General features: G+C 38.3%; 1 protein-coding gene across 1 annotated transcript; it reads left to right on the top strand.

Annotated features, from left to right (window-relative positions):
* Positions 1–2357: 2357 nt before the first annotated feature.
* Positions 2358–21802, top strand: arrdc1a (arrestin domain containing 1a). The gene is made up of 8 exons (XM_046842103.1): positions 2358–2590; positions 12629–12739; positions 13765–13815; positions 16753–16907; positions 18440–18622; positions 18720–18896; positions 20223–20763; positions 21131–21802. Exons 1-8 carry the CDS (start codon positions 2473–2475, stop codon positions 21169–21171), a joined length of 1377 nt encoding a protein of 458 aa, XP_046698059.1. The 5' UTR covers positions 2358–2472; the 3' UTR covers positions 21172–21802.
* The last annotated feature ends 1105 nt before the right edge of the window (positions 21803–22907 follow it).

Genomic DNA, 22907 nt, shown 5'->3' with positions numbered 1-22907 from the left:
TCGGTCTCCACACATGCAGTAATAGCGGCAAAAAAAAAGTGCCAGGCAGTTCCCAAAATACCGCTATGCTCCTAAAGGAAGCGCAACATATTTCACCCGTTACACCGTGTAACAGACACTGTCTTTCATTAAAGCCTGTGTAAAGTTCATTAGTTTCAATGTAGGTTTTTTATGTTTAAAATAAAAATCTTTGTCAAATTCAGTGGGTGCGGCTTATATAGTCCGGAAATTACGGTATATACACACAAATCTGTTTGTCATTGAGTCAGTGTTGCTGAGGCCCCTTGTTACCAAACACCAAGAAACTAAGAAACTTAATTAAGATACAATTATGAATTGATTTGCAAATTGTTAAACATTAAACTGTTGGTTACTTTAAAAATAACCTTCATCTGGGAGGACACAGGGATTAAGTATGTAAATATTTAATCTGTTAACTGGTTGCAAATGTCAGATTTATTGCGTAACTCGACCTGAGAAAAGCTGTTGCTATCAAACATTGTTTACATAATTAACTGTACCTCAGCTGAGTTTCGCAATAAATGTAAAATATGCAACCAGTTAACAGATCAAATGTTCACTTAATGAATTTGTTTAATAAACATTATAGACATAATTAATCATAGTACTTGGATACTTAATTACATTTAAAGGGAAATGTTTTTGTACTTTTTCTCAAGTACATGTTTTGTGTACTTTTGTGTCCACCACTGGACAGCTCACATAGCTGCATCACAAGCTGCGGTTTCTTTGCATGCTTGTTTAGCTTCTCGCTTAGCAACCTCTGAGGGATATATTCATTTTGGCAACACCGAAATGCATTTAGATGGTTGGAACTCGGATTATAGATATTACAGATATTAACTGGTTCCACTTCAGGTGAGTGACAGTTGTTTATATCCAATGGATGAAGAGCCTTTTCTTACTGCCCGTCTTGATTGGTGAACTAGTGTATAGGTTTGTTAGGGTTATGGAGGCCCCTCATCCAAGCCCAATGCCCTACACAATATAATATAGATATATTTATTAAGGGTGTAATGGTACAGGACATTTTCTGGTACAGGGCTTTCGGTCCAATCCTTTTACACGTGGAACATAGTTTAAGTTCCTTCAGGAAAGTATTAAGTGGTGGATCACAAGTTTATTTATTGTCTGACTTGCATTTTAAGCTCTTTTTTAAATTATTATGAAACTTTAAAAAATACAAAACAGTGCAGTGTCACTGTGGCAACTCACTCCTTACCAGAAAAAAGATTTGTTTGTTTGAAGACGCTAAAGCATTCATAGTGCTAGTTAATCGTTAATCAGGAAGTGGCCTGCGGCTAACGCTAGCGCTATAAGGAGAATTATCAGGAGTAAATCCTCATAATTCCACATAACGAGGGAGTTAATGAATGAAGGATGGAAGGAATAAAGACATTTGTTAAAATATTTGGAAAATAGTGGAACTGTTAAGTGAAATATATCTTTAGAAAATTAAATATTAAAAATTAACACACACACACAAACACAGGCACTCTTACCTTAATCACAGGCAAATTACCCAAATGGGGTCTAACAAATGTTAGACCCCATTTGTTTCTACTTATTAAATTTTATTTAATCAACTTAATTTGTGGCAATTTAATTGATCACTCATTTTAATCATTATAATAAAAAGTGTCTTCCCCAAATGTACCGAAATTATACCGAACCGTAATTTATAAATATATATAAACTTTGTCATGATTCATAAATTGAAAGCCAGATTTGTTTTGTTACCATATTCTGAGCATGACCAAAAACCTGGATGGCACTGTGTTTGCTACAAGTAACTAGGCAACCTCATTTTCATTCATTTTCGAGCATTTTGCTCGTGTGTGGTGGTTAGACCAGAATTGTCCAGGACGTTGGCTGGGATGACCCGGACCTCATGAATAGCCTCCAAGAAGTCCAGATTTCACTCCATGTGACTTTTTCCTGCGGGGCTACGCAAAGGAGGAGGTGTACAGGAAAAAGCCTTGCACACTTAGAGGCACGGATTCAGAAGGTTTTCAGCAATATTCCAAATGACTTTCTTCAGAAGACCGACTGTGCATTTTATTCCGCTGACGCCACGTTGAGAATTACAGATTTGCTTTCATTTTCCTATGTAATAAAATACATGTACTATTTGTTTCAATTTGTATTAGAAATATGGACTTCATTACCAATTTTTAATACCTAGTTACTTTTCACCCAACTTGTATTACTATATACACTTCATAATGGAGTTTAGCCTCCAATCTAATATCTAGTACTCGGGCGCCTCTAGTGGAGCGGAAGTTGTCCAGGTGATAGGTGTAGAACGCCCTTTTGATGTGACGTCACGCCGAGAGTCGAGTGCGCAGGTGGAATTTCCTGTTCCCACTCTGGCCGTGAGCGTGTGTGAGTGTGTGTTTGTGGATCAGTTTGTTTCAGCCACCCGAACGAGGTGGAAAGTAAAAAAGGAATATGGGGAAGCTTCAGGAATTTCAGATCACTCTAAAAGACAACAAAGTGGTTTATAGTCCAGGAGAGTCGATTTCCGGGACGGTGAAAATCTCCACTGCTCAACCCATCCAGTGTAAAGGTGAGGTTATAGAGTTGTTTTGAGCCATGGCATTGTGTTTCCCATATACCATACAGTATAATCCTGGTATCTAAGTTGCCTTTATAGTTGTTAAAGACACTACTGTTAAAGGATACAAGTTGATATTATGCCACAAAACAAATAAACATGTTAATTGATAAGCTGCATACATTGTGGTCTGTATTGGGCCTGGAAATAAGGCAACAAACAAACAAACAAACAAACTTGAACAAATCTGATCTAGATCTGTTGATCCAGAGTATCTGTCATTTAGTCTAGTTATTAAAACATGAATTCAAGCTGTGTCTAACTACCATAACATCATTTTATATTTAGAGCTTAAACAGAAATGTGAACTCTCACAGTGTCCCTTATAAAACCTTAACACTGTTATGAAACCGCAGAGTCAGCTCTAAGCTTTTATTAATACTAACACTATTAATGACAAAAACATTCTTGATCTCTTTACAAATTTCTATATTGAAGTGTATTTGTTACTTTCTAAAATCTCTGAGATCTCTGAGTCTAGCCTTTGTGTTGTTTTGCCTTTATTGTTTTTTTCCAGGTGGCTCATATGTATTCAGAAACCAGTCCGGATGGTTAATCATTCATCTTGTAACTACAGCACACCTGCTTGTCTGCTTTTATAAATCTCTTGAAGCATCCCAAATGTTGTGTGTCGTGCTATTTGGAGAACATGTTTTTGTTGACATGCGTCCTCCCTGTAGTTTTGAAACCCAAGAAAGCATGACTTGGATTGCAATCACACAGTGTAGAGAGACACAGTGTAGTGATATCTCTTGAATACTGTTAACACCACTAATCTCGTTTTACTAAATTACATACTAAATTACATTGGTTTGGTGTGGGATGTGTAATTTTTGTGTTTATCCCCTCTCTCTGTTTTTTTGTGATTGAAATGGTCACTTTATCTCACATTTTGCAGTTAAAAAGTTCACACTGCTCTTTCACTGAGCAGGCAGTTTTTATTGGACATTCTGAAACAAACGCTAGGAGGTCTTGCTCATATCATATCATATGATTTCTTCAGATTGTTATCTGGTTCTGATGAGACCATGTGATAAGATGAATCTTTATTTCAGTATTGTAACATGCACTGTTCCACCACATTGTTGTAGATTTCTCGATTGTGATTGGTCCTGTTGAGTAAGTTCATTAACCCGTTATTGTTCCTATAGTTTCAGTTATTGTTCCTGACTTTGCGGTTCATGACGAGCTGAATTGTAATACCTTAGTATCCTCAAGCAGGACTGTTTATAACAGGAACAAACTTGCATTGTGCTTGTTTCACAACATGTAACATTACTTCGAATGGGAGAAAAATAGTATGTGTTAAAAAATAAATACTGTTATTGTTGAGGAAGAACCCACTCCAGGACATTTTGTTTATTTAACACTGTTAATGGTGGCAAAAGTATCGCCGCATTGTGTCAGAGCCTACTCTCTGTTTAATACGATACACACACGGTATAATTTTATACGCTGTAAAAGGTTTCATAGTTAAGATGAATAATAAAAAACGTTTATTTCTCTCTCTCTCTCTCTCTCTCTCTCTCTCTCTCTCTCTCTCTCTCTCTCTCTCTCTCTCTATATATATATATATATATATATATATATATATATATATATATAGTATCTCACAAAATTGATAACACCTTTGACATTTCAGCAACCATTTCATTATATCTTCTCAAGGGACAATACTTTAGAAATTAAACTTAGATATATTTCAGAGTACAGAGTAATCAGTGTGCAGCTTGTACAGCAGTACAGATTTACTGTCCTCTGAAAATAACTCAGCATACAGCCATTAATGTCTAAATAACTGCCAACAAAAGTGACTACACCCTAAGTGATAACAGCTGTACATTGTGTAATCGTGCAAAGCCACAAGTCCTATTCATCATGGTCATGTTTTTGTCTGCTTGACAGAACCATACCAATTTGTGTACCTTGTATAAGAGCAGTTAAAATTTGGTGCTTTGAGTACAATTCTGACCACTGGGTGTTTAACATGGCACCTAATGACAAAGGCTCTCTAAGGATTTGAGAATTAGAATTGTTGCTCTCCACAAAGATGCTGAGGCTATAAGAAGAAAGGTACCACCCTGAAACTGAGTTTCACTTGGAACAGGCCTCGCAAGGGTCCATCAAAGAAGTTGAGTCCTCGTGCTGTGCATCAGGTGCAGAAGTTGCTTCAAAAACCAGACGTATGAGTGCTGCAGCATTGCTTTAGATGTTGCAGAAGTGAAAGGTCTGCTCGTCAGTAATCAGACCATTTGCCACACACTGCAACAAGTCAGTTTGCAGGCCGTCGTCCCAGAAGGAAGCATCTTCTGAAGCTGCTCACAAGAAAACCTGCAGTTTCCTAAAGACAACCTGTCCAAGAGCATGAATTACTGGAATTCCTGTGGTCTGATGAGACTAAGATAAACTCATTTGGCCCAGATGGTGTCCAGCTTGTGTGTTTATTCCCTGGTGAGGAGAAAAAAGAAAATTGTATCTTGCCTACAGTCAAGCTTGGTGGTGCATCATGGTCTGGGGCTGCATGAGTGCTGCTGCTACTGGGGAGCTGCAGTTCATTAAGGGAAACATAGATTTCAACATTGACTGTGACATTTTGAAGCAGAATATGATGCCCTCACTTCAGAAACTGGGCCGAACCGCTGTTTTCCAACATAACAGCGCCAAACACACCGCCAAGATGAGAACTGCCTTGCTAAGGTGAGGTGAAGGTGATGGAGTGGCCAAGTATGTCTCCAGACCTGAACCCTATTAAGCAGCTGTGGGCATCCTCAAGCAGATAGTGGAGAAGCGTCATGTGTCTAACATCCAGCAGCTCCATTATGTCATTATGGAGGAGTGGAAGAGGATCCCAGCAACAATCTGTGCAGCTCTGGTGAATTCTATGCCCAGGAGGATTAATGCAGTGCAAGATAACAATGATACTCACACAAAATATTCACACTTAAGACATGTTGACATGTTTACTTAGGGTGTACTCACTTTTGTTGCCAGTTATTTAGACCATAATGGTTGTATGTTGAGTTATTTTTAGAGGACAGTAAATCTGTACTGTATGTCTGTTTATCTGAATATAAATATATATTATATACCTTTATCATTCAGCTCTAGTGCACATTATACAGGGAGTGCAGAATTATTAGGCAAGTTGTATTTTTGAGGATTAATTTTATTTGAGGATTAATTTGAACAACAACCATGTTCTCAATGAACACAAAAAACTCATTAATATCAAAGCTGAATATTTTTGGAAGTAGTTTTTAGTTTTAGCTATTTTAGGGGGATATCTGTGTGTGCAGGTGACTATTACTGTGCATAATTATTAGGCAACTTAACAAAAACAAATTCATACCCATTTCAATTATTTATTTTACCAGTGAAACCAATATAACATCTCAACATTCACAAATATACATTTCTGACATTCAAAAACCAAACAAAAACAAATCAGTGACCAATATAGCCACCTTTCTTTGCAAGGACACTCAAAAGCCTGCCATCCATGGATTCTGTCAGTGTTTTGATCTGTTCACCATCAACATTGCGTGCAGCAGCAACCACAGCCTCCCAGACACTGTTCAGAGAGGTGTACTGTTTTCCCTCCTTGTAAATCGCACATTTGATGATGGACCACAGGTTCTCAATGGGGTTCAGATCAGGTGAACAAGGAGGCCATATCATTAGATTTTCTTCTTTATACCCTTTCTTGCCAGCCACGCTGTGGAGTACTTGGACGTGTGTGATGGAGCATTGTCCTGCATGAAAATCATGTTTTTCTTGAAGGATGCAGACTTCTCAGAAGGAAGCATCTTCTGAAGCTGCTCACAAGAAAACCTGCAGTTTCCTAAAGACAACCTGTCCAAGAGCATGAATTACTGGAATTCCTGTGGTCTGATGAGACTAAGATAAACTCATTTGGCCCAGATGGTGTCCAGCTTGTGTGTTTATTCCCTGGTGAGGAGAAAAAAGAAAATTGTATCTTGCCTACAGTCAAGCTTGGTGGTGCATCATGGTCTGGGGCTGCATGAGTGCTGCTGCTACTGGGGAGCTGCAGTTCATTAAGGAAACATAGATTTCAACATTGACTGTGACATTTTGAAGCAGAATATGATGCCCTCACTTCAGAAACTGGGCCGAACCGCTGTTTTCCAACATAACAGCGCCAAACACACCGCCAAGATGAGAACTGCCTTGCTAAGGTGAGGTGAAGGTGATGGAGTGGCCAAGTATGTCTCCAGACCTGAACCCTATTAAGCAGCTGTGGGGCATCCTCAAGCAGATAGTGGAGAAGCGTCATGTGTCTAACATCCAGCAGCTCCATTATGTCATTATGGAGGAGTGGAAGAGGATCCCAGCAACAATCTGTGCAGCTCTGGTGAATTCTATGCCCAGGAGGATTAATGCAGTGCAAGATAACAATGATACTCACACAAAATATTCACACTTAAGACATGTTGACATGTTTACTTAGGGTGTACTCACTTTTGTTGCCAGTTATTTAGACCATAATGGTTGTATGTTGAGTTATTTTTAGAGGACAGTAAATCTGTACTGTATGTCTGTTTATCTGAATATAAATATATATTATATACCTTTATCATTCAGCTCTAGTGCACATTATACAGGGAGTGCAGAATTATTAGGCAAGTTGTATTTTTGAGGATTAATTTTATTTGAGGATTTAATTTGAACAACAACCATGTTCTCAATGAACACAAAAAACTCATTAATATCAAAGCTGAATATTTTTGGAAGTAGTTTTAGTTTTAGCTATTTTAGGGGATATCTGTGTGTGCAGGTGACTATTACTGTGCATAATTATTAGGCAACTTAACAAAAAACAAATTCATACCCATTTCAATTATTTATTTTTACCAGTGAAACCAATATAACATCTCAACATTCACAAATATACATTTCTGACATTCAAAACCAAACAAAACAAATCAGTGACCAATATAGCCACCTTTCTTTGCAAGGACACTCAAAAGCCTGCCATCCATGGATTCTGTCAGTGTTTTGATCTGTTCACCATCAACATTGCGTGCAGCAGCAACCACAGCCTCCCAGACACTGTTCAGAGAGGTGTACTGTTTTCCTCCTTGTAAATCGCACATTTGATGATGGACCACAGGTTCTCAATGGGGTTCAGATCAGGTGAACAAGGAGGCCATATCATTAGATTTTCTTCTTTTATACCCTTTCTTGCCAGCCACGCTGTGGAGTACTTGGACGTGTGTGATGGAGCATTGTCCTGCATGAAAATCATGTTTTTCTTGAAGGATGCAGACTTCTCAGAAGGAAGCATCTTCTGAAGCTGCTCACAAGAAAACCTGCAGTTTCCTAAAGACAACCTGTCCAAGAGCATGAATTACTGGAATTCCTGTGGTCTGATGAGACTAAGATAAACTCATTTGGCCCAGATGGTGTCCAGCTTGTGTGTTTATTCCTGGTGAGGAGAAAAGAAAATTGTATCTTGCCTACAGTCAAGCTTGGTGGTGCATCATGGTCTGGGGCTGCATGAGTGCTGCTGCTACTGGGGAGCTGCAGTTCATTAAGGGAAACATAGATTTCAACATTGACTGTGACATTTTGAAGCAGAATATGATGCCCTCACTTCAGAAACTGGGCCGAACCGCTGTTTTCCAACATAACAGCGCCAAACACACCGCCAAGATGAGAACTGCCTTGCTAAGGTGAGGTGAAGGTGATGGAGTGGCCAAGTATGTCTCCAGACCTGAACCCTATTAAGCAGCTGTGGGGCATCCTCAAGCAGATAGTGGAGAAGCGTCATGTGTCTAACATCCAGCAGCTCCATTATGTCATTATGGAGGAGTGGAAGAGGATCCCAGCAACAATCTGTGCAGCTCTGGTGAATTCTATGCCCAGGAGGATTAATGCAGTGCAAGATAACAATGATACTCACACAAAATATTCACACTTAAGACATGTTGACATGTTTACTTAGGGTGTACTCACTTTTGTTGCCAGTTATTTAGACCATAATGGTTGTATGTTGAGTTATTTTTAGAGGACAGTAAATCTGTACTGTATGTCTGTTTATCTGAATATAAATATATATTATATACCTTTATCATTCAGCTCTAGTGCACATTATACAGGGAGTGCAGAATTATTAGGCAAGTTGTATTTTTGAGGATTAATTTTATTTGAGGATTTAATTTGAACAACAACCATGTTCTCAATGAACACAAAAAACTCATTAATATCAAAGCTGAATATTTTTGGAAGTAGTTTTAGTTTTAGCTATTTTAGGGGATATCTGTGTGTGCAGGTGACTATTACTGTGCATAATTATTAGGCAACTTAACAAAAAACAAATTCATACCCATTTCAATTATTTATTTTTACCAGTGAAACCAATATAACATCTCAACATTCACAAATATACATTTCTGACATTCAAAACCAAACAAAACAAATCAGTGACCAATATAGCCACCTTTCTTTGCAAGGACACTCAAAAGCCTGCCATCCATGGATTCTGTCAGTGTTTTGATCTGTTCACCATCAACATTGCGTGCAGCAGCAACCACAGCCTCCCAGACACTGTTCAGAGAGGTGTACTGTTTTCCTCCTTGTAAATCGCACATTTGATGATGGACCACAGGTTCTCAATGGGGTTCAGATCAGGTGAACAAGGAGGCCATATCATTAGATTTTCTTCTTTATACCCTTTCTTGCCAGCCACGCTGTGGAGTACTTGGGCGTGTGTGATGGAGCATTGTCCTGCATGAAAATCATGTTTTTCTTGAAGGATGCAGACTTCTTCCTGTACCACTGCTTGAAGAAGGTGTCTTCCAGAAACTGGCAGTAGGACTGGGAGTTCAGCTTGACTCCATCCTCAACCCGAAAAGGCCCCACAAGCTCATCTTTGATGATACCAGCCCAAACCAGTACTCCACCTCCACCTTGCTGGCGTCTGAGTCGGACTGGAGCTCTCTGCCCTTTACCAATCCAGCCACGGGCCCATCCATCTGGCCCATCAAGACTCACTCTCATTTCATCAGTCCATAAAACCTTAGAAAATCAGTCTTGAGATATTTCTTGGCCCAGTCTTGACGTTTCAGCTTGTGTGTCTTGTTCAGTGGTGGTCGACTTTCTGCCTTTCTTACCTTGGCCATGTCTCTGAGTATTGCACACCTTGTGCTTTTGGGCACTCAGTGATGTTGCAGCTCTGAAATATGGCCAAACTGGTGGCAAGTGGCATCTTGGCAGCTGCACGCTTGACTTTTCTCAGTTCACGGGCAGTTATTTTGCGCCTTGGTTTTTCCACACGCTTCTTGCGACCCTGTCGACTATTTTGAATGAAACGCTTGATTGTTCGATGATCACGCTTCAGAAGCTTGGCTATTTTAAGACTGCTGCATCCCTCTGCAATATATCTCACTATTTTTGACTTTTCTGAGCCTGTCAAGTCCTTCTTTTGACCCATTTTGCCAAAGGAAAGGAAGTTGCCTAATAATTATGCACACCTGATATAGGGTGTTGATGTCATTAGACCACACCCCTTCTCATTACAGAGATGCACATCACCTAATATGCTTAATTGGTAGTAGGCTTTCCAGCCTATACAGCTTGGAGTAAGACAACATGCATAACGAGGATGATGTGGTCAAAATACTCATTTGCCTAATAATTCTGCACTCCCTGTAAAGCAAATGCAGATTTCTGCAATTGGCAAAGAAAATTGTAATTGTACTTGCATAAAAATTATACCGGTAACACGTAGGGGAAAATCAAACCCGGACCGAGAAAAGAAGCGAGCGAGCAACTCCTGAGCCTCACACAATGCTGCCGTTGTTGCACCTGTCGCTTGACTAAAGTGCATCTCTATTGTATGGAAATAACGGCTCAGTCTGGTGTTCCTATGCTTTATAGAGGTATCTTATTTAAAGAAAAAGTGTTTGGGACACCACCTAAGCCCTAATATTCACATGACTCAGTGTTATCTTTTTGTTGTTGTGAGAAGTTGAAGGGAAACCAGCTCGGGGGCGGGGCGTTTAGCAGGACTGGCTTGTTGACATTCCTACCGTGACAGAACGAGTGAAAATTAAACCTGCTCAATGTAAAGGAACAAGGTCAATGTTTTAGCCTGGTTACTGTGTGCACAGGCATCTAGGTGCTTATGAACAATGTATTAAATATAATAGGGAAGTTCATGCAGCCTATATATTGAGAAATATTACCAACTACGTTCTTTAGTTTACCTCATGATGACTAATCAGAGAATTGGCAAACGTGGGCGATACTCATCAAACTCTAAGTGTTTGCTAGAAGTAAACAAAAAAAAGTTGTGTCTATAGACAACGTACAGTTCTATTAACTTCAGAGCTAAAAGAGTTTCATTTGAATTGGATTGTTCTAGGCTTTTTTGGTGGTCTTCATTTTTCCTACTGCTTCCTTGAAAACCAATCAGGTGTTACTTCCAGTTTCACAGCCCATGTTCAAACCTGGTGACCATGACCAGGATAAAAAGCTTTCTGAAGCTGAAAAAAATAATCTTTAATAAAATACACCATTTGAAATAAAATATGTTTGTTATATTTACAGAGGAAAGAATTTTAAAAAATAGGGGTACAATTCAAATAACTCTGATATGTACAAGGGTAAATGGATCAAAATGGTTAAAATAGTCACAAACAACAGAGACTGTTACGGATAACTCCAGTAACCATGAATGAAATTCTAACTGTGATCATCTTGCATAATTGCGATTAGGTTGGGTAACTCCAGTCAGCTCAGATTTCGTGGATCAGCTTGCACAGTGGAGGGTTTTGCTGACTCTGTCAGCACTATCGGGTTCTGCTGGTTCTCCATCAGCACTGTCAGATCCTGCTGGGTTTCACTCAGCACTGTCAGGTCCTGTTGGGTTTCACTCAGCACTGTCAGGTCCTGTTGGGTTTCACTCAGCACTGTCAGGTCCTGCTGGGTTTCACTCAGCACTGTCAGGTCCTGCCGGGTTTCACTCGGCACTGTCAGATCCTGCTTGTTCTCACCCCTGCACTGTCAGGTCCTGCTGGTTCTCCATCAGCACTGTTAGATCCTACAGCACTGTCAGATCCTGCTGGTTTTCCTTCAGCACTGTCAGATCCTGCTGGGTCTCCATCAGCACTGTAAGATCCTAGTAGTTCTCTGTCAGCACTGTCAGGTCCTGTTGACTCTCCATCAGTGTTGCCAGGTTTTGCTGACTCTCTGTAAGTATTGTCCGGTCCTGCTGGTTCTTAATCAGTATTGTTAGGTTCTGCTGCCTCTCTGTCAGCATTTTCAGGTCCTATTGGCTCTCCATTAGCATTTAAAGGCCACAAAATGGAAATTCAAACACAATGTCTTTTGCATCATGACCTATTTGGATGCAGTACACCTTGAATGGAGCTTCAGTCTACCATAGTGCATCATACTCTCGTTCACACACTTATTCATACTGGATTTTCCATTGGAGGTACCAGCATGTTTATGAGATGTGGAAAGAAACTGGAGAACCCACATGTGTGAAGCTCCAAATGTTTAGTAGGCCTACGTTTGATGACTTTAATGCTGTAAGGTAACAATTGATACTATAGTTCAAAATACCAGACAAAAATAAGCGACAATGCATGATTCTTTTGCAACAGCATCCATTTTGTTTTTAAGACATGAGCAAAGTGTAGCACAATCCCAATATAGAGACGGAGAGAGAGATGCTCATGGGATTGTAGTTCCAAAAGATGAAGTCATTGTTTTCAATGCTGTTTTAGATTACATCATTGGAAGATCGTTTTTGGTGATGCACTCATCCTAATTCCCTTAACACCATGGTCATGTGATCATGTCCCTTTGCACCAACATGGTGCTCTTTCTATGTTTACCCCTCCAATCTTCATGATTCTATGCAAGCCCCAGTGTCTTATGGCATTAATGGTGTGTGGTGAAAAGCTGCTTTATTGTCTGTAAGCAGTCAGTCATTATTGTCTGTTTCCTTCTGTTGTTCAGCAATTAAGGTGAACTGCCATGGCTCCTGCGGTGTGTCCAACAAAGTGAACGACACGGACTGGGTCGAGGAGGAGCAGTACTTCAATAGCTCTCTGACTGTGGCTGATAAAGGTACGATTCATTCTCTCACACACTTAACTCTCTTCATTTCCGGATGTCTTGAAATAAAAACAATACCACCTTCTTATATTATCACCACACTGCAGTCACCACCATGTTCTATTAGAAAAGAAATCCTAGTAATATTTTTTTTCAATTTTGCTCTCAAATGTTTTTTCTGTAATAGTATTTCGAATATAATTTGTATTTTGGTTTAACAATTTCATTGTGGTTTTTTTTGTTTCTTAAAGTTCTCTTTTTTTTTTACTTTTTCATTTTTTTTATCTAATTAAATTTATTGGTGTTTTTCCTTCATTTGTTCTTTTCAGTTTGTTTTAATTTTGTTCTTTATCTGTGCATTTTATATTGATTTATACTTTCCTTCAGATTGTTCTTTCATTTATCTATTTTGGTGTCGATCCTCATTGCCTTGTTTTCTGTTTCGGTTTTCTGTTTCTGGGTTTCTGCTCCTCGGTTTCTCTTTGATTTTGGTCTTATTTAAAAAAGAATTTTGTGAACCTTTTTTCAGGGTTTCAGTTTCACTTTGTTTTCAATTTGTATCAGTTTATTAATGTTTTTTTTATTTCAGATTCCACAGCCAGTAAAGTTGTACTACTAGCGTTTTTAGCAGTATGTTGCCATGTTGCATAACAATTGCTAATGGATAATTAAGTCTTAGAAGGAGTGTTTCAGTTTGCATAATTGTGCACAAATGTGAAAAAGGCCATTAAAAGGCTTAAATATGAGCACTTGTCTAGTCAGATATAATGCTAGTAAGGAATGTTAGGAGCATTTTAGTCGACATGTGCAGCTTCTTAGCAGTAGCTTCCTGTTGAAACAGATAGAAATAAGAGATTTCTACATTTACATTTGAAGACCGCAACCTCTAATTCAGAAATTGTCTTGGTTAAAAATGCTTTCACTGGAACACATGGTTCATAATCAAGTGTTCTGTTAATAACTTGTTACAGCAAGTTGTAGCAATCTCATGTTGCACTCAGCTGTGGCATCTGATGTGTGTGTGTTTTATTTCCCAGGCACTCTGAAACAGGGTGAACACATTTTCCCTTTTAAGTTCCTTATACCCGGTAAGACTCTACAAAACACACGCACACACACACACACACACGCACACACACACACACCTGTTTCTCCACATTCTTACACACAGACACACGTCAGCTGTGTTTATTTACCGTAGCAACAGCGGTTCACTGAACTTTGATGAGGCATGGTCCTAATAATCTTTACTTTTGCCTTTAACACACAAAAGTTTCATCTTCCTCCTCAGTTATTATTAAATGTTCTTTAGTTCCTACTGCAAAACTAACTGTATAAGCTGTGCTACCCAGTTCTGCAGTAGTGACAATGCTTTTCACCTGAAGCAGGAAGTATCCGCACCCAATTTGAGTATCTCCTTCCAATTTGTGTCACATAATCGCACTCTGGAAAGTAGGAGGTGATCGCGATTGCTGTATATGAGCAAAAAAATGTAACTTGATATTCGGAAAGATGGAGCACTATACTTCCTGTAGGTTTAGTCCTAGAGGAAAGTGAAAGGAAGACACATGTCTATTAGGAATAGGAAGAATGCAGATTGGTGGATTTGACACTGTTTGAGCTAAATGTCAGTAAAAAAAAAAGACAGTATTTAACTAGATTAAAAGTGATTCTTCATTGTAAAATGATCAATATTACCCAATCATTTCCCCACTTATGTCCTGGCTCACAAAAAAAGGGGAACCAAATTTAACAAGTGTTTAAGCAGCCACCAGTTCTGAATGGAGAAAAAAATAACTGAAATGAGGGCTCATAGTAAAAAAAAACACCACAAGCTACGAAATCAAGATATAGTGATGTGTGTCCCCTCTGAGTTAAAGTAGTTAACAAAAAACTGTCTAAGAAGCAAAGTAAATACATGTTAATTGTTTAATAAAGCTAGTCATGATCCAGCTCAACCCGTCAAACCAGATAACAGGCACGTAACTTCGTTCAGATGCTAATGTTTATGCCAGGTCATGGCGCTAAATCAGTTTTTGCTAGCATAAAAAACATCAATTGTGTTTAAATGTTTTTCAAAGTAATAAAACATTGATGAAGCATAGTGTGTAGATTTCCTTCAGATGTATTTCAGCAGAATTACTTTGTCATGCAATTAAGATTTTATCAAATATTTAGCTCATAGAAATCGACTCCTCATTCTAAACAGCATGACACACAGAAACATCCAGTCTAACAGTAAAAAGCAGTATTTGTACGTCACGTCAACCAACTTCCTCTTCTGTGCTACTTCAAAGTTCAGGAAATGTGTAAAGGAACAAGGCGACTCTGTTTACAATCAAAAACCAAAAATCTTTTTTTGGAAGAAATGCAATAAAACTTTGAAATCACATTTTGATATTTCAGAAAACTAAAAGTACACGCATCTCAGACTGTGGCAATAAATTTCAAGGGAAAATGGACGAACAAATATCATAAATATCAGCATCCTAATGTACAGGGGGTTTCAGTGGGATGTAAAGGTGTATGGTTATGGTGTATTAATTAAGAACATGGGGCAATGTGATCCATTTTATATTGACATTGTGTATTAATATGGTTTGCTGAAGCCAAACCATATGAAATATATTTGAAAGGCAAAAGTGGAAGTCATTTGAACTCATTTTTATTCCAGAAAAAATAATTCGCATCTGGAAAGGTCAAATTATACACAAAAGGTGAATTAGCTTTGAATTAAGTAAAGTGATGTGACGAAAATGGTCTGAAATGATTACATTGGAGAACAATGCTACACTCTATCCAGGTAATCAAGCATGTTGAGCAGGTCACACAGGAAACTGCTATTTTAAAACCGCTTTATTTGTCTCATGCCCAGTGACGTGGTTTTAGAAGACGCTATAGCAAAGAGAACCAAATTGTAATTCACATTTCATTCTTAGTCACATCCTAACATTTACAAGTACGATCATGATCTCCCATCAGCTGAGGCACTTGTTTACGGCTATGCGCAAAAGTTTACTCCTCCGTTTATACAGCACTATTCTCAAGTAAACAATTAGTTTAATCTTTCTTAATTTGTGGGTTTGTATGGGCTCATTTTTTGTATATTATTCATATAATAGCAATAATAAAATGAGCTTTATAGAATGTTCTGGTGTTCTTTATACATGAACAAGTGAACTAGCATGACGATGTGGTTTTTTGCTAAGGGGACTCACTGGAATATGCTCGGGATAAAGGCATGTGCTAATTGCTGTAAATCAGGGGTCTCCAACTTTTTGTAAACCACATACCAGTATGGTTTTGAAAATGTTCTTGGTGACCGGCTGGTGAGATGCACGTGTGTGTGTTTTTGCGACTCTTCCACGGCCATGTTCTGGGCTATGACCCGTTGATCGGGGGACCTCTGCAGTAAATGTAATAAAATTATTAATCATATGATTCATACATAAGAAAAAACAATAGTACATAATTTTACATTGATCAAATTGAGGTTTATAGTTCATTAGTTATTCTTGTACAGTTATATAAGCAATTCCTGTAGTGCTTTTTTTCCCTCTTAGTAAAATTTTATTGCAGCATGTAGGCTCTTTTTTTATTAAAGAGAAGCATGTTCTGTTTTTCCATCATTTTAAGCTACATTTTATCTTCTATATTGTCTGTTGAACAAGTTCCTCCTGTTACATGCATTATAGCAGCTATAAATAGGCCAAAAAAATTACACAAATTTCACATTGTTAAGAAAAGCACAGTGTCATCGGTCCGGAAGAGTTTCGTGTAGCAGAAAACAGGCTCTTAAGCACCGACACTAAAGAATCCCTAAAAAATTTCATATATATTAATATATATACCGTATATTAATATATATGTACCGTATATTAATATATATTAATTATAATATTCAAAATATTAGAAAATGATTCTATATAAATAACTTTGGTACCAAATATACAATGATGTGCTTTCTGAGACTTGTCCTTTTGTTTTAATAATATTTCTTCTTACTGTTAATTACTTTTTTCCAGCCACAGCTCCAACATCATTCGAAGGGCCATATGGAAAGATTATGTACAAAATCCGAGCGTTCATCGACACGCCTCGCTTCTCAAAAGACTACAAAGCAGAGAAGCCCTTCTACATGCTGAACAACATTAATCTTAATGAAGTGCCTGACATCTATGTGAGTGTGTGAGATTTCTGTACACTTTGCTTTTCCCTTTTCTTATTGATTATTGTAACTCACTGTTTATTGGGGTGCAAAAGAAACTAATCATCCAGGATCTAAGTGTTGAGACTATGTTACACTAATTCTCTTGAAATGACCTTTATATTATTTTGACTTCATGTCAGTTTTAAAGTACTGAATAGATCAGCTTGTGTTTGTCTCTACATGTCCCTAAATATACATCCAGTCAGTTCCAGAATAGCAGACACACCCAAAATCAACAATGAAGGATGTGCTGAACCACACCTCTGCTTTTATTTATCTACAGAATGGACAATCATGCAGACATTTAGCTAATTGTATTGTAGAAATTGTATTTTTATTTTTTTTTACAGTACTTGGTTTTTAGTGTTGTTTTTTATAGATTAGTAATTATTATTGTTATTATTATTAGGAGAAGCACCAAATGTGTGCAGGCACACAATTGTTTTTCTACATTTGCCTTTTCTTTAACTAGCGAAGGGGTCTGCGGTGGCTGATAAAACAATAGGGTAAAACATTGGGAAATATGCCTGGGAACCAACTAATTTTGCAAAGGAAAATTTTGACCAAAGGTGAAAGTGGTAGTACATCAGTTTCTCTATGAAATGACTAATTACATTTCTTGTAATCTTGTATTTTGTCTTACAAAATATGTCTAGGAAGCATTAAATACTAAAACTATTATTACAATGATATTCCAAACTATTTGCCCGTAACGTGCCAACAAATGTAACTACAAAGCCAAACAGGTCCTGAGGCTGTATCTGAGCAAGGACCTTGCACACTGACATAAATCTTGGTAGGAATTTTCAGGACCTTGGTAGGCATTTGTCTTAGACTATACAACACATTTTGTGGCACTGCTACCGACTGGTCAAAAGTTTACAATATTGTGTTAAAAATGCTTATATCCAACTGCTACTACACTCCTCACTCAAATTTTGTGCAATCTTCACTAAATTGGTCTCACATGGTCTTGAGAACTGTCTAACACAATGTTATCAGTGGAACTTTCATATTCAAAAATGTTCTCTCATAACAGACTGGGAAATTTGTGAAATTGGTTGATAGGCTGTAGGTCAGTAATACTTTTGTCATTTGTCTTGATCTTCAGAACATTTCAAGAAATTATTCTCAAAACATTTAATGTCTGTGCTACCTTTGGTCTAAATCTGTGACAGGCATCAGTTTCTAATCAAATTTAAGAACATGTGATAAAATTACCATTACATGTTACTAGTCCTACATTCCTGTGATTCCCTAGCATAAGATCAATTGAAAAAGTTAATCAGCATCTGAATTTCATTGTCAATTTGAAATCCATTGCAACTTTTTTATGCTTTAAAAAAAAAAAAGCTTTCACATGATTGCATGTTGTTTTCCAATAACAAATTTGAGTGGCCCTGCTTCAATTTATTATTATTATTGTTATTTGCTTCATTTGCCTTTTTATTATATATAAGATGCTATATAAATACTTATTTGTATTATTATTGATTTAACAGGAACTAAACTCTGCAAAAATTACTAAGAATTTCACATATATGCTGATGAAGAATGGGACAGTTGTCCTGGATGCTAAAACGAATCAGCGTGGCTATACTGCAGGGGAGATCATTAAAGTGTCCACAGAGATCGACAACCAATCGGGGAAGAACACAGGCCATGTGGTGGCTTGTTTAATGCAGGTAATTATTTATCAATTATTTATCAATAAACTTGTAACAATACTTGTTTGTCCTGTTCTTGAAAGCTGTATCATCTTCCTCTACTTGTGTCCTGCAGAGAGTGACTTATCAAACGAAAAAGCCGACTCATGAATTAAGAACGATCGCGGAGGTGGAGGGAGCTGGAGTGAAGGCAGGCAAACAGGCTGCGTGGAAAGAACAGATTATCGTTCCTCCTCTTCCACAGTCGTCTCTGTCAGGGTGTAATCTTATCGAGATCAGCTATTACATCCAAGTGAGTGTGGCAGCTTAATTCTTTCTATTCTTCGTTCGGCTGCTCCCATTAGGAGTCGCCACAGCAGATCATCCGTCTCCATACTACTCTGTCCTCTACATCTGCCTTTTTCAAACCACTTGCATGTCTTCCTTCACCACATCCATTAACCTCCTTCCTGGTCTTCCTCTTTTCCTTCTTCCTGGTGGCTCCATCCAGCATTCTTCCTTCTATATACCCCATGTCCCTACTCTGCACATGTCCATACCATCTCAATCGCGTCTCCCTCACCTTGTCTCCAAAACGTCCTACATGCGCTGTCCCTTTAATAAACTTGTTTTTAATCCTGTCCCTCCCAATTAAAATTTCAGCATCTTCAGCTCTGCTACCTCCACCTCCACCTCATGTCCTTTAGTCAATGCCACTGTCTCTAAACCATACAACATCGCAGGTCTCACCACAGTCCTATAAACTTTCCCTTTCACTCTTGCATATACTCTTCTATCACAAATCACTCCTTACACTCTTCTCCACCCACTCCACCCTGCCTGCACTCTTTTCTTTACTTCTCTAACACACTCTCCATTACTTTGCACTGTTGACCCCAGGTACCTGAACTCCTCCACCTTCTTCACCTCTTCTCCCTGCAACTGCACCACTCCACTGCCCTCTCTCTCATTCACACAAATGTACTCTGGTCTTACTCCTACTGACTTTCATTCTCCCTCTCTCCAGGCTCTTCTCAACCTGCTCCCTAGTCTCACCACAAATTACAATCTTCTACTTCTTCTTTTCGTTTCTTCTATTAGGGGTCACCACAGCGGATCATCCGTCTCCATACCCCCTTGTCTTCTACATATGCCTTTTTCAAACCAACTACCTTCATGTTTTTCCTCACCACATCCATAAACCTCACCACAAATCACAATATCATTCCCAAACATCACAGTCCATGGAGACTCCTGTCTGACCTCGTCCGTCAACCTGTCCATCACCAGTGCAAACAGGAAAGGGCTCAGACCCGATCCTTGATGCAGCCCAACCTCCACCTTGAATCTTTTTTACTGCACACTTCACTGCTGTCACATTGTCCTCATACATGTCCTGCACCACCCTCACATACTTCTCTGACAAACCTGACTTCCTCATACAATACCACAACTTCTTTCTCAGTACCCTGTCGTATGCTTTCTTTCACAATGCAATGCAATGTTTTTCTCAAACACACAATGCAACTCCGTCTGACCTTCTCTATACTTCTCCATCAACATTCTCAAAGCACGTATTCTTTCCATTCTATATAAAATATATATTTAAAAATAATAATAAAAATATATTATGTACCAGGTCTCTTTGAAGTATCCGGAAATTTTACTGACGATGCCAATTCATATTGGGAACATTGCGGTTGATCCAAGTCTCCGTCCTCCTCCTAAAGTCGCCAAAGCCTCCAAGACGGCTCCCACCCCAGCACCACGAATTAACCCAGCATCTCCAGGTTCATTCAACGCCCCCGCTGCCTCTTCTCCACCATCCACCTCCCCCAGTCTGCCTCCTCGCCCCGTCCCCCGACCACGTCCTCGCAGCATGATTGTCACTCCGAGCGCGCCCCCAGCAGACCCAGACATGATAGATGCTGGGAATCGTCAGAGCGAAGAGATTCCTACAAAGCTCCACTCTCAGCAACAGGGCCCCATGTCTCCCAGCGCCTTCAGCTATGCCCCGGGCCTTGTGTTCCCCCAGTGTATCAGCAACCCGTCAGCGCATCAGTTCTCCCTCTCCACAGGGGCTACCATCCCCTACTTCTCTGAAGGAAACGGCCCACCCATGCCCACCTCCTGCCCGTTCATCCTGCCTCCAGATTACAGAAGCTCAGCACAACCGCATGGTGAGGCCCACAGGCTGTTGTATGATTTATAGAGTGCAAATATGCTGTAAATGTTAAAAATATATACATTTCCTTGTACATATACATAGCTTTCACATACATATACATGTCTATTTTTAGAGAATAAAGAAACAATGCTAATCATAGGTTTAGCAGAAATGAAAGTAAATAATTAACGAGTTTTAGTTAGAAAAAAAATCCAAAAGAATATCGTGTAAACTACTTAGTAATAATTCTGTTGATTTCCATGAGCATAATTACAACAAAATTACTTTTAGACATTTAGCTGAAAATACTGTGGTATTTCAGTTTGGTTGTATAGTGTTGTGTGTGAGAGTTGCTTTATTTGGTTGGTTTTCTCTTTCAGATCCTCCACCAGCTTATGAAGATAGCTTTCTCACCACATAAGTGGTTTCTGCTCTGTACTGAATAGCAGCCGATGATTTATTTTGGGACTAATGTTCATCCATAACCACATTTAATGCACTTTTTGGACTTTGTAGTTACACCGGAAAACCATGATCAGAGCAAACAAACATACTAAAAGATCTTTTTGTGACGCTTGGAGTGGCATCTCACATTTACTTATCCTACGTGTTTGGATTGTTTTTTTTGTTAATTCTTCTTCTTCTTGTTCATGGGAGATATTGTGTTCATTTGTATTCATGTATACATCTGTGTATAGCCCACTTGTTTTAAATTAGTTTCATAATAATTAATAATTGTATATAAATGTGATTACTATTTCATCCATTCAAGCCGGTCATTACAGAAAATCTTTTCATGCGTGGTTCCTTTTTTTTTTTTTATAGATTTTACAGGTTGATCGAAAACGTTTTTTAATTCGCTACAAAAACTCTTAAGAAATTAAGGAACTGGCATTTTCATTTGCATTTTTTTTCCTCAGTGCTTCTATTGAAGATGATTGTTTTAAAAAAAAGAACTAGTATATTTCCTTCTATACAAACATTACTTTCATTTTTATCACAGAATATTTTCAAAATAATTTTATGTTGTAATAAAACAGTTTTGTACACCATCTTTGTTGCTTTTTTTAAGAACATGGAGTACAGTTATTGCAGTAAAGGTTTGAGTATTTCTGAAACTCCTGATTTCCTGGTTTTACACGAAATACTGAGGCTGGAAGATTTTTTATTTGCCTTATTAAGGTCAGAGGATAATAGTCTGGTTTAAGGAGATCAGTATTTAAAGTGTTTCACAAAGAGGCTTCTCATAATGTAACCCTGATGTAGATACAGTAGCAGAAGACCATGTCAAGTTTAATTTCGGTTAGCCGAGAATAGGAATTTGGATAGTTGAGAATTGGCAAAACTATACCTAGTTGTTTTCCAAACTTTGATATCATATCTTCCATTATATTGGTTTAAAACCGGGACAAGTTCATGAAAATCCACTCTGATTCAGTAACCACACTATATAGATATACTCAGTTTAGTTTGCAGTTTATGATCCCTCTCATTTAGTTTGACAACCAGCTCCAAAATATGCTGCCTGAAGTGCTTTATGGTTTAGAGTTACAATAAGTGAGTAAAAGCGCTATCATTTATCAATTAAGTGTAAAATCTGGACCACTGCTAAACAAATGTTTGGGGTATGCACAATTTTCCTCACAGCAGTAACTGATGTGGTATGAGGGCACCATGCACAACAAGAAGCTGCCACTGATGATAACCTCGAGGAAGACACTAACAGACATTACATGGAAATCGATCGGTCTCTTAAGTAGCAGTGGAGGAAGTTTACACACTTATACTACCGCATGGATTGTTTTTTTATCATTAGCCCTTCAGTTTCATTCAGTAACACTACTGCACTGGAAATGCTCTGTAGTACTTGTTCATCATCTTTGACTTCTACTCATGAATAGGTTAGAGGTGATGAAGTTTATATAACAGCAGATAGGTTGCAGTCTGTACTTGTTAATAAAGCATGAAGCATATATATATATATATATATATATATATATATATATATATATATATATATATATATATATATATATATAGCATATTGGGCTGAGGTCAGATAAAGAATACCTGCAGAGGGCAACTATATGGATTTTATTTTTTAACATTCCTTAGTCAAACACTGCAACCAGTTGGTTTGCAGGCCGTTCTCCCAGA

The sequence above is a fragment of the Silurus meridionalis genome, chromosome 27, assembly GCF_014805685.1.
Source record: "Silurus meridionalis isolate SWU-2019-XX chromosome 27, ASM1480568v1, whole genome shotgun sequence".
Taxonomy (NCBI): Eukaryota; Metazoa; Chordata; class Actinopteri; order Siluriformes; family Siluridae; genus Silurus; species Silurus meridionalis.
Note: the sequence above shows the minus strand (reverse complement) of the source record. Positions and strands in the feature narration are given on the sequence as shown.